At 41.3% G+C, this 15,198-nt stretch overlaps 1 protein-coding gene across 2 annotated transcripts in view; it reads left to right on the top strand.

The window, feature by feature from the left end:
* TOP2B (DNA topoisomerase II beta) overlaps positions 1-15,198 on the top strand; it is a 91,231-nt gene that overhangs the window by 42,701 nt on the left and 33,332 nt on the right. For both annotated transcript variants that reach the window (XM_077268919.1, XM_077268918.1), the window contains exons 19-29: positions 1,108-1,229; positions 1,321-1,469; positions 4,930-5,161; positions 6,817-6,951; positions 7,680-7,880; positions 10,400-10,595; positions 10,688-10,779; positions 10,871-11,026; positions 12,365-12,448; positions 14,686-14,880; positions 14,961-15,105. In XM_077268919.1, the coding sequence (XP_077125034.1) occupies positions 1,108-1,229; positions 1,321-1,469; positions 4,930-5,161; positions 6,817-6,951; positions 7,680-7,880; positions 10,400-10,595; positions 10,688-10,779; positions 10,871-11,026; positions 12,365-12,448; positions 14,686-14,880; positions 14,961-15,105 (1,707 nt within the window). The remainder of the gene's footprint in view (positions 1-1,107; positions 1,230-1,320; positions 1,470-4,929; positions 5,162-6,816; positions 6,952-7,679; positions 7,881-10,399; positions 10,596-10,687; positions 10,780-10,870; positions 11,027-12,364; positions 12,449-14,685; positions 14,881-14,960; positions 15,106-15,198) is intronic.

Below are 15,198 nucleotides of genomic sequence, written 5' to 3'. Positions count from 1 at the left end.
TATTTTTTTTCAACGAGGTAGAAGGGGGTGATTTGAGCTTTGGTTTGTTTTGTTTTTTAATATTTTTTGAAAACTTTTTTTTTTTTTTTTTACTGACTTTCATTAGTCTCCTTGGGAATCTTGAAGCTGCGATTATCCAATCGCCTGTTCTACACATAGCATTGCATCAGCAATCACGATCTCCTATGAACGCCAGCCATCGGCTCCCCGCGATCATGTGACGGCACTGATGGGTGAGACTTTTGACGCCCTTCCCCTCCGGGGCGTGTTAAATGCTGATGCCAGTGACTGACAGCGGCATTTAACATGATAGCTGCTGTGGGTTGATCTTGGATTCACCCGCGACTGTTAAAGCAACATGACAGCTGATCAGATCAGCTGTCATGTGCAGGAAAAGACTGCAGGCTCAGTGGTGGAGCCCGCATCAAAGGCAAGGTCACGACCTTTGACCTACATGTCAAAGTTTGTGAAGGTAATAAGCCATCATAGTCTCTAAGCTTGAGAAGTCCATTTATAGTAGTAATAAAGTAGCGGACAATGTGACTGATTAATATAACAAATAAATGCCCCTATTGTGCAATAAGGCTATGTGCACACGCCCATTCCAGGAGGATTGTACCCGCAATATGCCTGATGAAGCACGCCATAAATCACTCATAATGCACTGCAATGTAAAAGCGACATTAATGACACATGTTGAGTCTTATGTCGCTCACTTCTTCTGACATGCTCACTCTCAGCAGAAGTCGCCCGCTCTCTATGCTTCACAGCACGGCGTAACATACGCCAGCAACAAAGACTAGAAGAACGAAGACACGACCGCCAGTGTTCTCCTGAAGCGGCTTCACTTGAGAAAACTCAAAGGGCTGCGCCGCCATCTAAGAGACGCCGTGTGCTCACTGCCTAGAGGCCCATTTATTCTATTCATTGTACAGACCCTCAACAAAACCCAATGGGTGCAAGTAGCTTCTGTAAAAAAAAGACGACTACAGTGCCAGGTGTAAGCTGGGCGTAATTGTGTGAAAATGATCAGTTTCCTCTGAGATATTACGCGATCTGCCCAGGATGTCACCTTCACTGAATAAAGCTTTGCATTTAATTGACTAGGCTTAAAGCCAGGACAAAGAAAAGTGGTGTTCACGTGCTTTAAAAGAAATGATAAGCGTGAAGTCAAGGTAGCCCAGCTAGCCGGGTCTGTTGCTGAGATGTCCGCTTATCATCATGGGGAGGTAAGTGCCATATATAATTTTGACATACTATGCTGACTAATGTTAATTATCAAATATCCCATCAGTTATGATAAATCCTCCTTTTTCACAGCAAGCCCTGATGATGACCATTGTGAATTTGGCACAGAACTTTGTGGGAAGTAACAATGTGAATGTACTGCAGCCCATCGGTCAGTTTGGCACAAGGTTGCATGGTGGCAAAGATGCTGCCAGCCCTCGTTACATTTTCACCATGTTAAGGTGAGTTGTCATTGATTGAGGACTTTAAAGTGTATCCAACGTTTTCATTTTTATTTCATAAATAAATAGTACACATCAAAATAAGAAACTTTCCAATATATCTGATCAGAGAAAGCCGCTGCTTCCTCCACCAGGACTGAGCTTTCATTCTCAAAATTCTGAATTCACAGGTAAAATCTGACATCAGATATTCCCATTAGGTAAAGTTCTGATGAGTTTTTGACACAGCATATTTAAAAGAAAAAAAAATGCAAGGAACCTATCCTAATGGGTGCAGAAAATTTGCAATGTCAAAAACTCGCCGAAAAGCTCATGGTGGGAACATAGAGGACGTGGCAATTGCTGGTGATAAGATTCTATGTAGACAGAGGAGAGCGGAGCATTGCCTTCTTCTCCGCTCTCTTCCTTCCCTCTACATAGGAATCTTCTCAGTAGCACCTGTCATCTCCTATTTCCATAATGTTATAATTGTTTTCACTTCATTCAGATTTTACTTGTGGATTGAACATTTTAAAAAAGAATTATTCGTCCTGCCGTAGAAAGAAGCAGATTTCTCTAATAAGATATATTACAAGTTGCTTATTTTCATATGTGTTATCAATTTATAAAATAAAACCGTAGTTATTAGTGATGACCTATGAGTGACGATTACTGTTTGTTAGGTACTGTAATTCCTGCATGTGCTGTGGGTAACAGCCACGGGACATGCAACCGCGGGGACTGGGACTCGAACATAGTTTTCAAGTATGCCGAAGTCACTCGGTTAGCACCCGAGCATTCTCAGATAACACCTTGTCCGAGAACGGTCACTCATCACTAGTGGTTACTCTTTAAAGTCAAGTTCCCACTGTGAGTTTTTGGTGCTGCGCAAAAAAGCAGCACCGTACAATTCTAACAAAGTGGATGGGGTTAATAGAAATCTGCACACTGTATTTTGTTTTACGCAGCCTATAATGCATATTTAAAATCCGCAACATGTGTATTTCTCACGTGAGTACGTAGTTTTATATGCGGATTTTCCTGATAGAATTGCATTAGATGTGGAAAATACGCAGGTAAAAACACATTTTTGTTGCATTGCATTTTATTAAGTATATATATATATATATATATATATATATATATATATATATATATATATATATATATATATATATATATATATATATATATATACATACAAACCTTTGGTCTGTACTGTGTGTGTGGGCAAGAGATCCCACTTATTAAACCTGACAGGGCACACCTGTGAATTGAAAACCATTCCCGGTGACTACCTCTTGAAGCTCATGAAGAGAATGCCAAGAGTGTGCAAAGCAGTCATCAAAGCAAAAGGTGGCTACTTTGAAACTTTGAAGAACCTAGAATAGAAGACATAATTTCAGTTGTTTCACACTTTTTTGTTAAGTATATAATCCCACATGTGTTAATTCATAGTTTTGATGCCTTCAGTGTGAATTTACAATTTTCATAGTCATGAAAATACAGAAAAATCTTTAAATGGGAAGGTGTGTCCAAATTTTTGGTCTGTACTATCTATCTATCTATCTATCTATCTATCTATCTATCTATCTATCTATCTATCTATCTATCTATCTATATATATATATATATATATATATATATATATATATATACATATACAGCTACAGCTCTGGCAAAAATTAAGAGACCACTGCACAGTTTTATAAAAATCTGCTTCTCTACATGTCTGACAGGCATTCCATTCCAGTGTCAGTTGAATTCCAACCAGAGTACACCTCATTCTACTTAATGTGCTTCTGATTAGGTGATCACCTGAACCAAATCTTATTTAACAAAGGAAAGTATAAAAAAACCCTGCTGTGGTGTTCACAATCCTCTTGCAATAGGACAAGCTGGGTGGCAAAACATGTGCTAGTGATATCCCAAAAGTAATAGGAATGAAAAAATACCTTTGAACCATGCTAAAGGAGTTGAATAGAAAAGTCTTGAGTGAGGGAAAGAAGGGATCACTTCTGGCTTTACTAGCAAAGGGACACAGTGAGCGTCATGTTGCCTCCATCCTTAAAATCCATTACAACAAGGTCAAGCAGCAGACATCAGGGACAACAAAGCTACAGACATAAAGACTGGCAGAGGGGGGCGAAAACGACTCTCCACTGACCGGGATTACCGTCATCTTATTCGAATGTCACTCAACAACCGCAGGATGACATCAAGTGACCTACAAAAAGAATGGCAAATGGCAGCTGGGGTGAAGTGCATGGCAAGAACAGTTCGTAACAGGCTCCTAGAGGCAGGATTCAAGTCATGTAAAGCTGGAAAAAAGTCTTTCAGCAATGAGAAGCAAAGGAGAGCCAGGCTGAAGTTTGCCAAAGACCATAAGGATTAGACCATAGAGGACTGGAGTAAGGTAATCTCTAATGAGTCTAATTTTCAGCTTTGCCCAACACCTGGTCGTCTAATGGTTAGACAGGGACCTGTAGAGGCGTACAAGCCACAGTGTCTTGCACCCACTGTGAAATTTGGTGGAGGATCGGTGATGATCTGGGGATGCTTCAGCAAGGCTGGAATTGCGTAGGTTGTCCTTTGCAAAGGATGTATGAATCAAGCCGCATACAAAGTTATCCTAGAGAAATAGTTGATTCCTTCTCCAGACCTGAACCCCATTGAAAACCTTTGGAATGTAATCAAGAGGAAGATGGATAGTCACAAACCATTAAACATCAAGAACTGCTTAAGTATTTGTACCAGAAGTGGCAAAAGGTCCCTCAAAAGCAGTGTGAAAGACTGGTGGAAAGCATGCCAAGGCGCATGAAAGCTGTAATTAAAAATCATGGTTATTCCACAAAATATTGATTTCTTATCTCTTTCTGAGTTAAAACATTAGTATTGTTGTTTCTAAATGATTATGAACTTGTTTTCTTTACATTATTTGAGGTCTGCAAACAATGCATTTATTTGTTATTTTGACCATTTCTCATTTTCTGAAAATAAATAAAAAATGTATTGCTTGGAACTTCGGAGACATGTTGTCAGTAGTTAATAGAATAAAAGAACAATCTACATTTTTCTCAAAAATATACCTATAAAGAGAAAAAATCAGACAAACTGAAAATTTTGTAGTGGTCTCTTAATATTTGCCAGAGCGCTATATATATATATATATATATATATATATATATATATATATATATATATATATATATATATATATATATATATATATATATATATATATATATATATATATGTATGTATGTGTATGTATGTATGTAACAAATGCCAAAATACATGGACACAAAGATATTTACATACATATATCTCTCATGTAGACCTTGATAATATAATAGGAGGCAAAGGGATCACAGAGAACGTATATAGAAGGACGGGAAAGGTAAAAATAAATCACAGGGTGAGAGAATAAATAGAAGTCACTGTGGACAAGGCGTAGTCACTGTGCTTTGTTATTCTGCAGCCCACTGGCACGACTACTGTTTCCGAATGTGGATGATAATTTGCTGAAGTTCCTGTATGATGATAACCAGAGAGTGGAGCCAGAGTGGTACATGCCCATTATTCCTATGGTTTTGGTGAATGGTGCTGAAGGTATTGGCACTGGATGGGCATGTAAACTACCCAATTATGACATAAGGGAGATTGTCAACAATGTCAAGAGAATGCTGGAAGGCTTGGATCCATACCCACTGGTAAGTACGTGGACAAGACGCTTTATATAAAATGTAAGTCACAACTAAGTAAGTTCTAGTGACAGGGCTATCTTTGTAATGATATTTTTGATAGCCATTGTCTTTCTAATGTCCTTTTACACCGCTGTGTTGCTAATTCACCCATTGCTGTTTTGCATCCTAAGGCCCTTTTCACACATCAGTTTTTTTGCCATCAGTCACAATCCGTTGAATTTTGAAAAAAAAAAAACCGAATCTGGCGACTGCTGCCGCTGGATCTGTTTTTCTCATAGACTTGTATTAGAGACGAATTGTGACGGATGGCCTCACGTTTCATCCGTCATTCGCCGGATCCGTAGAAAATTGTTTGTCCATTGGCCGGAGACGACGGACAAAGTAACGTTTTTTGTGTACGTCGAAGAATTGGACCGCGTCGCATCCATCGCCGTCCGTCGTTTGCTGGAATGGAAGCCTATGGTGCCGGATCCGTCGCATGATGGAATCCGGCGACAGATTCCGTTTTTTTTTTTTTTTTTACTGAGCATGCTGCGATTTGTTTTGGATCCCATTAGCCAGATCCACTAGTCGGATATCCGTCGAAAAAACGAATCCGTCACATCAGTTTTTCACAATCTGCGACGGATCGATAGATCTGTCGAGCCAACGGATTGTGACTGACGGCAAAAAACTGATGTGTGAAAGGGGCCTAAGGTTGTGAAATAAAAAGAACACTTAGGTCATCTATCAGATTGGTTTCTAGTGTTATATTAGATGGGAAGAGGACTGGAACTCTAGTGCCACATATAGGAATTAGCAGTCCTAGAAGTCTGTCGACTCACCCACAAGCCTTGTCACATGAGGATAAAAGCCAAAACCAAAATCTCAATTTGCTGGCAGTGTGTTTCTACTTCCTATAGGTGGCACTAGAGTTCTAGTCCTCTCTGAAGAGACTCTGTGCATATTTCCCAGAGGAGCATTGCGGATTAAGGCTCCTCACCTTGACATGTCACTCTCCACAAGGAGAAACGTTACCCCTTGGATCCTAGTGTTGTGTTAGCAATTCTCATTACGTAATGTTATGACCTAACGCTAGGACGTGTAGGAGTATCACACAAGCCCTGTGGCTATTCCCATGCACTCTCAGCCATCCGCAGTGCAGGGAGGTCAAACACCCTTACATACAAGTGAAAGGCGTTGATCAGAATTAAAAAACAAAACAAAAAAAAACCATGGATGCTTTCTTTCAGAAACGTTGCTGTAAATATCAAAGGGCTGTATCTGTTTTTGCAGCTCAGCTTTATTGAAATGAACAGGGATGGGCTGCAATGCTGTATAAAGCCTGTGGACAGGTGTGAAAAAATCCATGTTTATATTTATTAAATGTAGTGAATGTATGTGGTCAACTCATTTGTTGCTGAAAAATTCTGCAACTATAAATCAATTCCATACAGCTGAATGGGGTTGATTCGGCAAAAAGTCTGCTATACTATTAAAGTGCCCCTGTACCTTCAGCAGAAATATAAGCAGCTTGCAGGCATTCATGGCAGCAACATACCTTCTATGAAAACAAAGGATCAGGCATGTTAACTCCGACATGACTGGTCTGCCCTGACATCATCTACACGGATTAATGTGTGCCATTGTCTGTTTCAGTTCTTACTTTTGTGCCCTTACAGCTTCCCAACTACAAGAACTTCAAAGGTACGATTCAGGAACTGGGCCAGAACCAGTACGCAGTGAGCGGGGAGATCTTTGTTCTTGACCGGAATACAGTAGAAATTACAGAGCTCCCAGTCAGAACTTGGACACAGGTTAGTGGACTTACATGTGTAATAGTTTTGATTGGATAGCTGATGAATGTCTTTTCGCCTTTTAAGCTGGCGACATCCGCAGATAGGAGCTGAAGAGCGGATTAACACATGTTTTTTCACTTTATAATGGAAGTTGGCGTTCCTGAGATAGGGAGTTATGAAGATTTTATCTAAGTTTTCCCTTCAGCCACAACGGTCTTCTCTGGGGGGTGTACTTGTTCCACCTCTGTGACTCTGTCCGAACATAAGCAGGCAGTGTCACAGAGGTGGAACATGCAGAATGTGAGAATAGCATATCATTCATTTGCAATGCCACAATGCGCCTGTCTTTACCATCATTTCAGCTTTACAGCACCGTATGTCTGTCTACGCTGTGCCTAGGTGCTAGGACTTGTATCCAGCCTGCAAATGAGACCACACGGACCGCTATTGTCTCTGCCTTATATGTTCAAAAAGTCATGTGCAGCCTCGTGTGATAGAATGCCGGAGTTCCCAAAACGCCTGGCAAAGGTCTTTATGGGGGTTTTATGTCTTACTACTTTTGCACCTGGGAAGAGGCTAAAGACAAAAACGTGTTTGGCTACTTTCTTTCCCTTCATAAGCCATTCAAAGGATAGGCTAGTGTGGTGGCCACTCAGGGAAACTGCTCTTTGTTTTGGCTCCTAAGGGCCCGGAGTAGTATTTGAGTACTTTTATTTCCTTTCTTTTTTGTTTACCCTATTTATTAGGTTTACAAGGAACAGGTTTTGGAGCCTATGCTTAATGGCACAGAGAAAACACCAGCCCTAATATCCGATTACAAGGAGTACCACACTGACGCAACTGTGAAATTTGTTGTAAAAATGACAGAAGAAAAACTGGCTCAAGCAGAAGCTGCCGGCTTGCACAAAGTCTTCAAACTTCAGACCACGCTTACCTGCAATTCTATGGTGCGTTGTTTCTGTAAGATGTACTTAGATTTCTCCTTCTAGATATTACTAGATCACACTGCAGTCAATAAACTGTTTCTTTTTCTCATTTCTCTGCTTATTTTCTATTGATATAGGTGTAATCTGAGCTTTTCCTATTTCTATTAGTAAATATATGCCATGTTAGTATTTCATTTTATGCGCTATATTGCTTAATTTCCTCCAATTTAGCGAAATTGGTGATTAGTTTCCTTAAAAGGGATAGTTTTGTTATTGTTTCAGTTAGAAAGCATGAAAATATAAGTTTGCAATTGACTCTCTTTTTCTTTGCTGTCATTCTCCTGCAGAGAGAGCTTTTATCTTACATAGTGTACAGCTTGCTGAGTGAGCCCAGTAGTTACATTCCAGGAGATGCGTTAAAGGGGTTGTCCATCTTCAGAAAAGTGTGTCCCAAACTGTGTAACATACATAAAATAACAGACTCAGCAGCTATTCACACTCCCTGAGTCTAGCGCCGACTCCCCGCCAGTGCATAGGTTCCACTGTTTTAACTACAGCAGTAATGTCTAGTAGCAGCTTCACAGTTTTGGCCAGTCACTGAGCTCAGTGGCTCCTTTGGCATGCTTTCACATGACATTTACAGTTGTAGTTATTACACTGGGACCAAAGCAGCTGCAGGAACACGGCGCTGGACCCAGTGAGGTTTGAGTTTGCTATTTTATGTATTTTACACTTCCTTTCCTGAAAGTGAATGACTCCTTTAAAGGGAATCTGTCAGCAAGCATTTTTTATGTAATCAGAAAACTGCAGGATATAGAGGGTGACACTCAGATTTCATCCTTGTCATTTATTAAAATGTGTGCTGTTGTTTACTTACAGTAAAAGTGTTATCACCAGGACATAATCACTGTTGGATGACTTGGCCTGAGGGACCTAGTCTGACTATGCCCCCTCCTCTGATAAGCAGCTCCCTGTTAATAGGCAATGTACATAGCAAGCTGTGGTATTGGCGGGGTTAGTTTTCTGAGCTCTTCATGCTACATCTAAAAACTCTGAGTGTGTCACAACTGCTGCACCCAGTAAACTAAGTAATACATTGTTGTAATCAGGGTCTCTCTTCATACATTTTGCTGCTCTCAGATGAGGCAGCAAAAACCTGTTGACATTTTCCCTTTAACTCCTAAGATCCCAGCCACTTCACTCCAGCACAGTGATTTCTGTACTTAGCTTCTCGTTTCCTTCACCCTCTTTCAGCTCCTGACTGAGCTTCTCTTATCAGTCTGGCATTATTAGAGTCCCTAGTCCCCAGCATCAAGAGGTTACAGAACAGTTCTCCTATTTTTCATTATTATTCTTATTATTTATTTTTATTTGATTCCATGGTGCTGTACGTGAGAAGGTTATTACATACTAAATATAAATTACAATGAACGGACTAACAATGACAGACCAGGGCAGAGGGGGTGGAGGGTTGGGGGCCCTGTCCTTGCAGGCTTAGTCCATCTGCTAATAGGAAAGGAGACAATAGGTTGGGGGGGTTGCGGCTGCTCTGGTGGTGGTGAGGTGACAGTGGGGTTATTGCAAGCTGTAAGCTTTCTTGAAGAGATGGGTTTTCAAGTCTAAAAGTTCGGAATGTGGTGGATATTCAGATGTGTTGGTGCACAGAATTGCAGACGATGCGGGATTCTCAGGAGGAGAAAAGAAGGTTGTGGGAGGACATGTGGGAAGATGTGGAATTGGAGGCCAATTAAAGGGAACCTGTCAGCAGATTTTGCCGCTATAAGATGCGGCCACTGCTTTTCAGGGCGTATGTAGAGCATTCTATATTGCTGTAGATAAGCCCTCGGTCCAACCTGCAAGTGAAAAAAAAAAAGTTTTATTATGCTCACCCGGGTGGGGGGGCAGTCCAGTCCGATGTGTGTCGCAGGCCCGGGTCCGGCGCCTCCCGTCTTCTTGGGATGCCGCCCTCCTGCTTCTTCATCGCTCTCCGGCATCGCGCTCTGGCGCAGATGTACTGATTTGCCCTGTTGAGGGCAGAGTAAAGTACTGCAGTGCGTGGGCGCCGGGCCTCTCTGACCTTTCCCAGCGCCTGCGCACTGCAGTACTTTAGTAACGAGGAGAGAGGTGGACTAATCTTGCTGAGCTGTGTGGTTCTCAAAATGCCCTGTAACCTTTGTATGTAAATATAGTGATAACAGTATAAACTTCAGACCAGTAGCAGAACGCAACCGACTAGAACTGTCTCTCAAGGAGAAGTACCCGCTCCCCAGCAACGAGGAAGTGGGGAGACTGCTGAGCTGTGAGCTTCTCGAGAGAAATTGAGAATACCACTGTAAGGCAGATTGAGTTTATACAGTGAAAAATTCAGGGACCCTGATAGCCCCCAATTCAGGATTTCAAAATGAATCCATCAATATCTGTTACGGCCCCATAATCAAGGAAAGGAGTAACACCAATGTGAAAAAGACACAGTTTTGATCGAACGTATATTGACTACTATGATGAGCCAGTTTTAATCTTTCTGTTTTTCTTTCATTTAGGTTTTGTTTGATCACATGGGCTGTCTTAAAAAGTATGAAACTGTTCAGGATATTCTGAAGGAATTTTTCGATCTAAGATTACATTATTATACTCTACGCAAAGAGTGGTTGATGGGAATGTTGGGGGCTGAGGCTGCAAGACTTAACAATCAAGCCAGATTTATCCTTGAGAAGATTCAAGGGAAGATCACAATAGGTAATCCTTCAGCTATTTAGTCACTGCAAATATATAAGTACACCTTCATAACCTCCACTGTGTAACTGGTAAATGCATTTTTTTCTTCTTAGAAAACAAGTCCAAAAGGGATCTTATTCAGATGTTGTTGCAGAAGGGGTTTGAGTCTGACCCTGTGAAAGCTTGGAAAGAAGCACAGGAAAAGGTGGGCCTAACTCACATTTCCATCTGAACTTTATGTGATTGCTGATAATGGACTAATCTGATATCCTAATGATCATCCAATGTTTTTACAGTCTACAGAGGAAGATGAGATACAAGATCCGAATGAAGATAATTCCTCAGATTCAGGTGCTACTTCAGGGCCGGATTTTAACTACATTCTCAATATGTCTCTCTGGAGCCTTTCCAAGGAGAAAGTAGATGAGCTGATTAAACAGAGGGACATGAAGGTATGGTACTAATATTGGTCAATGGACAGCCCCGGTGATCTTATTTTTATGACTAGGACGACGCTTCTAACTTGCGCATGCTGGGTGCAGATTGTCAGTTTCTAGCATGCACCTTTTGTGAATTGATCAAAAGGCTGCACCTGTTTCTTAGGCAAATAAGCAAGATAGGGCTACGTTCACATGGCAGTATATTGGTCATTATTTCACATGCGTATTTGTAAGCCAATACCAGGCGTGGAACAATCAGAGGAAAAGTATAATAGAAACACGTCACCACTTCTGCATAAAAAGGAGCATCTGAGTTTGTGCTATGCACGTCAGTGGTTTGCCTCTTCGGGGGTAACTCCACAATGACTGCCTAAACTTTACATGATTCATTTTAGTATACTGTGCCTTCCTATATAGTGAAATAAAAGTGTGTCCCTAATCATACTGACCCAGTGTATTCCAAAAGGACACCCAACGTGTTTTAAAAAATGAGATCCGATTATATCCTTACCCGGTCAAATTAATGTAATCTAAACTGGAATTAGTCAGACAGTGCAGGCATAACCCCATTCTTCTCCAGTATTCATTGTTACAATAATAATAATAACATGCCAAGTTTTGTGGTAACATTAAGCTTCTGTCACAAAATGTGTCAAGCCCTCTTACGATACATATCTCAATTAGAAAAATAGGCAAATGATTGGCCGAACCCTGGTCCAACAACACATCAGTGAGCAGTGGCCATTGGACAAAGCCCTGTGAAACACCTCCTAACTGGTGGTAATCCCAGCGCTTCCCCTGATTATTAGGCCGAGCACTACATCAAGCTGGCATCACACCGCAACAATGTCACATTGGGCCTAAATACCAGAAAAGACTTCAGGGAGCCATCTGGAAGCAGGCATTTCTGCAAAGCTCCCGTCCGGCGGCCACGGATTACTGATATGGTTGCTGGACCAGGAACCTGCTAATCAATTCACTCATCTCTACTCAATCATCATAGAAGAAGTCTTTAATTGTCATCTTACTTCATGTAGGAGCATGCGTGGATGTGATCGGGTAAATATGTCCCTTCAGCTCTCACTGTGGATCTTTTTACTTTACTAATGTCCGAAAATGTTGGTGCATGAAATTCATGAGCTTACATTTTTATCAAAAAAATATAAACAGAAGTTGCTGGTCCCCTATTTAAGCAGTCAGTGGCCATTCGTTTAATGATCTTGTCTCAGTTGTATGTAATATTCTTTGTTGTCAGAATTCGGTGAATTACGAGAATGAAAAGAGTTGTCTCCATTCTGTGTTTGAGCAATATAATTTAAAAAAATGATCTAAAATATATTCATGTTTTAGGGGAAAGAACTAAATGACCTAAAGAGAAAATCTCCGTCCGACCTCTGGAAAGAAGATTTGGCAGCGTTTATTGATGAGCTTGATGTAAGTTTAGACTTTATTCTTATGAAGAAGAATCTACTGCAGGAATCTAACAGGACACTAAATGATGGGATCATGCACTTGGCAATATGTTGTCGTTCTACTGTCGGGTTCCCACTGATGTAAAATCCTCTACACCTCATGTACTTAATGAATTGTGTAGCAATATTTGAATATGATTTGAAAGTAATTTTTTTCTGGAACATGACAACACTGTGTGACCTCTTGCCTAAATCGAGGTTCTGTTTTTTTTGTTTTTTTTTAAAGTACCCTACAGCACTACATAAAGAGATATCCTAGAATCTTCCAATTGACATTTCAGTATTTTTCCCATTATCATTGCAAGCACCCAGATATGGATAAGAAAAGATCCATCATTCACAAGAGGTGGTGGTCATGGTTCGCCCAATGACGTCTGCACAGATCACCAAGCATGCCGAGAAAACTCTTCTGTAAGGCTATGTTCACACGATGCGGTTTTTGCTGCGGATCCGCAGCGGATTTGCAGCTGCGGATCCGCAGCAGTTTTCCATGCAGGGTACAGTACAATGTTACCCTATGGAAAACAAAATCCGCTGTGCCGACGATCCTTTTTTTCGCAGGCAAATCCGCGCGGATTTGCCTGCAGAAAAAAAGAAGTACCATGTCAATTCTTTCTGCGGATTCCGCTGCGGGTTTCCAACAGCACCAATAGGAAACTGCAGTTGGAAACCCGCAGTGGAATCCGCAGTAGAAAAAGGACACAAATCCGCGGTGAAAAGCACCGCGGGTTTTCACTGCGGATTTTCCCAAAAAAGGACCTGAAAAATCCACAGTGAAAAAAGGATCGTGTGAACAAGCCCTAAAAGTCAACGAGTCTTCAACAGACTATTGTTTAAAGGGAATCTGTCACCTCATTTTGCCGCTATAAGCTGCAGCCACCGCCATTAGGGGCTTATCTACAGCATTCTGTAATGCTGTAGATAAGCCCCCGATGTAACCTGAAAGATGAGAAAAGCAAGTGAGATTATACTCACCTGGGGGGCGGTCCGGTGCGGTCCGGTCCAATGGGTGTCGCGGGTCCGGCACCTCCCATCTTCATACGATGTTGTCCTCTTCCTTGCTTCGGTCACGGCTCCTGCGCAGGTGTAATTCTCTGCCCTGTTGAGGGCAGCGTAAAGTACTGCAGTGCGCAGATGCCAGGCCTCTGACCTTTCCCGGCGCCTGCGCACTGCAGTACTTTGCCCTGGGTGAGTATAATCTAACTTGTTTTTCTTATCTTTCAGGTTACATCAGGGGCTTATCTACAACATTACAGAATGCTGTAGATAAGCCCCTGATGGCGGTGGCCGCTTATAGCAACAAAATAAGGTGACAGATTCCCTTTAATATGTTAAATTTGGCTGCTGTAGAGTATATATCTAAATCAGGGGTGGTTAATTATTTTTTCCAAGGGGCCAAATGGGAGACCCTGACACTGGTGGAGAGCTGAAACTACAGGCCAAACTTACCAATTTTATCACTGAATACTGAGCTGTATTAAGTCGGTTGACCAGCAGCTGCGGCTAATACATTACGATAAGGCTTATTATTTGGTCCTCATACCTTGATCAACTGCTCCCAACTTAATAGGATGTCCATAGAGCACCCCCCACGCACAGTGTTTTGTGCCCACACAGCCCCTCACGCGGTATGAGGTCTGTGGGCATCCACTACTCCAGTCTATGTAGTATACGGAGGCACCACACAGCTGGAGAGATGTAGTGGCGTCATGGCACCTGCTGCACGCTCAATCACACAGACTTGACGATTTCCTGTTCCATTATTGTATTCATTGTTATCTGAATCCCAAGGATGTAGATACCGATGAAATTGAAATGCCAAGCGGAGGGAGGCTGCATGATGCGGGACACCAAATTATCCTGCCCTTTGGATGTCCCAAGGTCCACTATAAGTGATGGCTGTCCTCATGATCATGTGCAGAAAATATAACAAAAATTTTACAATACTAAAATAAAAACAGAAAAAGAAAGTATGTTCCATTGTCTGATATTCAGTATTCAAAATAATATTATATATAATTGCTTTTAAAGGTATTGGATCTCGGCTATAGTTTGTTGACTAGATTTAAAGGAAATCTAGTCTGGGACCATCTGTTATGTGCCGTTTTCATCTTAGTTTAACATTTGCTTTATACTTTTTAATCTCTCGCAGATTTTCCATGCAAGACACAAAGTAATTTTAACTTTTTTGTTGTTTAGAAAGTGGAGGCTCAGGAAAAAGAAGACATTTTAGCTGGATTTGCAGGCAAAGCAATAAAAGGTAAAATTGGAAAACCCAAAATGAAGAAGCTGCAGCTGGAGGAGACCTTGCCGTCAATGTACGGCAGAAGAATAGAGCCCCAGATCAGTGCAATGAAAGCCGATGTCAGTAAGAAGATGCTCAAGAAGAAGAAGGTGTGGACAGTTTGTCATGAGGTGCAAATTACATTTGTTTTATGGCTCACAATGACATTTTCTTTACATTTTTATTGAAGGGTGAAATGGATTCTTTAGCTCTGAAACTAGAGTTTGATGATGAGTTTGGTACCACAGCGGTGGAGGGAGGTGGCGAAGACTCACAGACACCTACCCCAGTAAAACCTGTAAAGGTCAAGCGGGAAAGGAAAGAGAAGGAGCCTGGTATGTGAGATCACGCAGCCCTTACATGTTTGATCACATTGGTATTGTGCATAATATGAGAAAAATAGGTGGTTAACCCAGGATATGTACCAG

This window comes from Ranitomeya variabilis, chromosome 6 (assembly GCF_051348905.1).
Source record: "Ranitomeya variabilis isolate aRanVar5 chromosome 6, aRanVar5.hap1, whole genome shotgun sequence".
Classification (NCBI taxonomy): Eukaryota; Metazoa; Chordata; class Amphibia; order Anura; family Dendrobatidae; genus Ranitomeya; species Ranitomeya variabilis.
The sequence above is the reverse complement of the archived record's forward strand: the minus strand, read 5'-3'. Positions and strand labels throughout refer to the sequence as shown.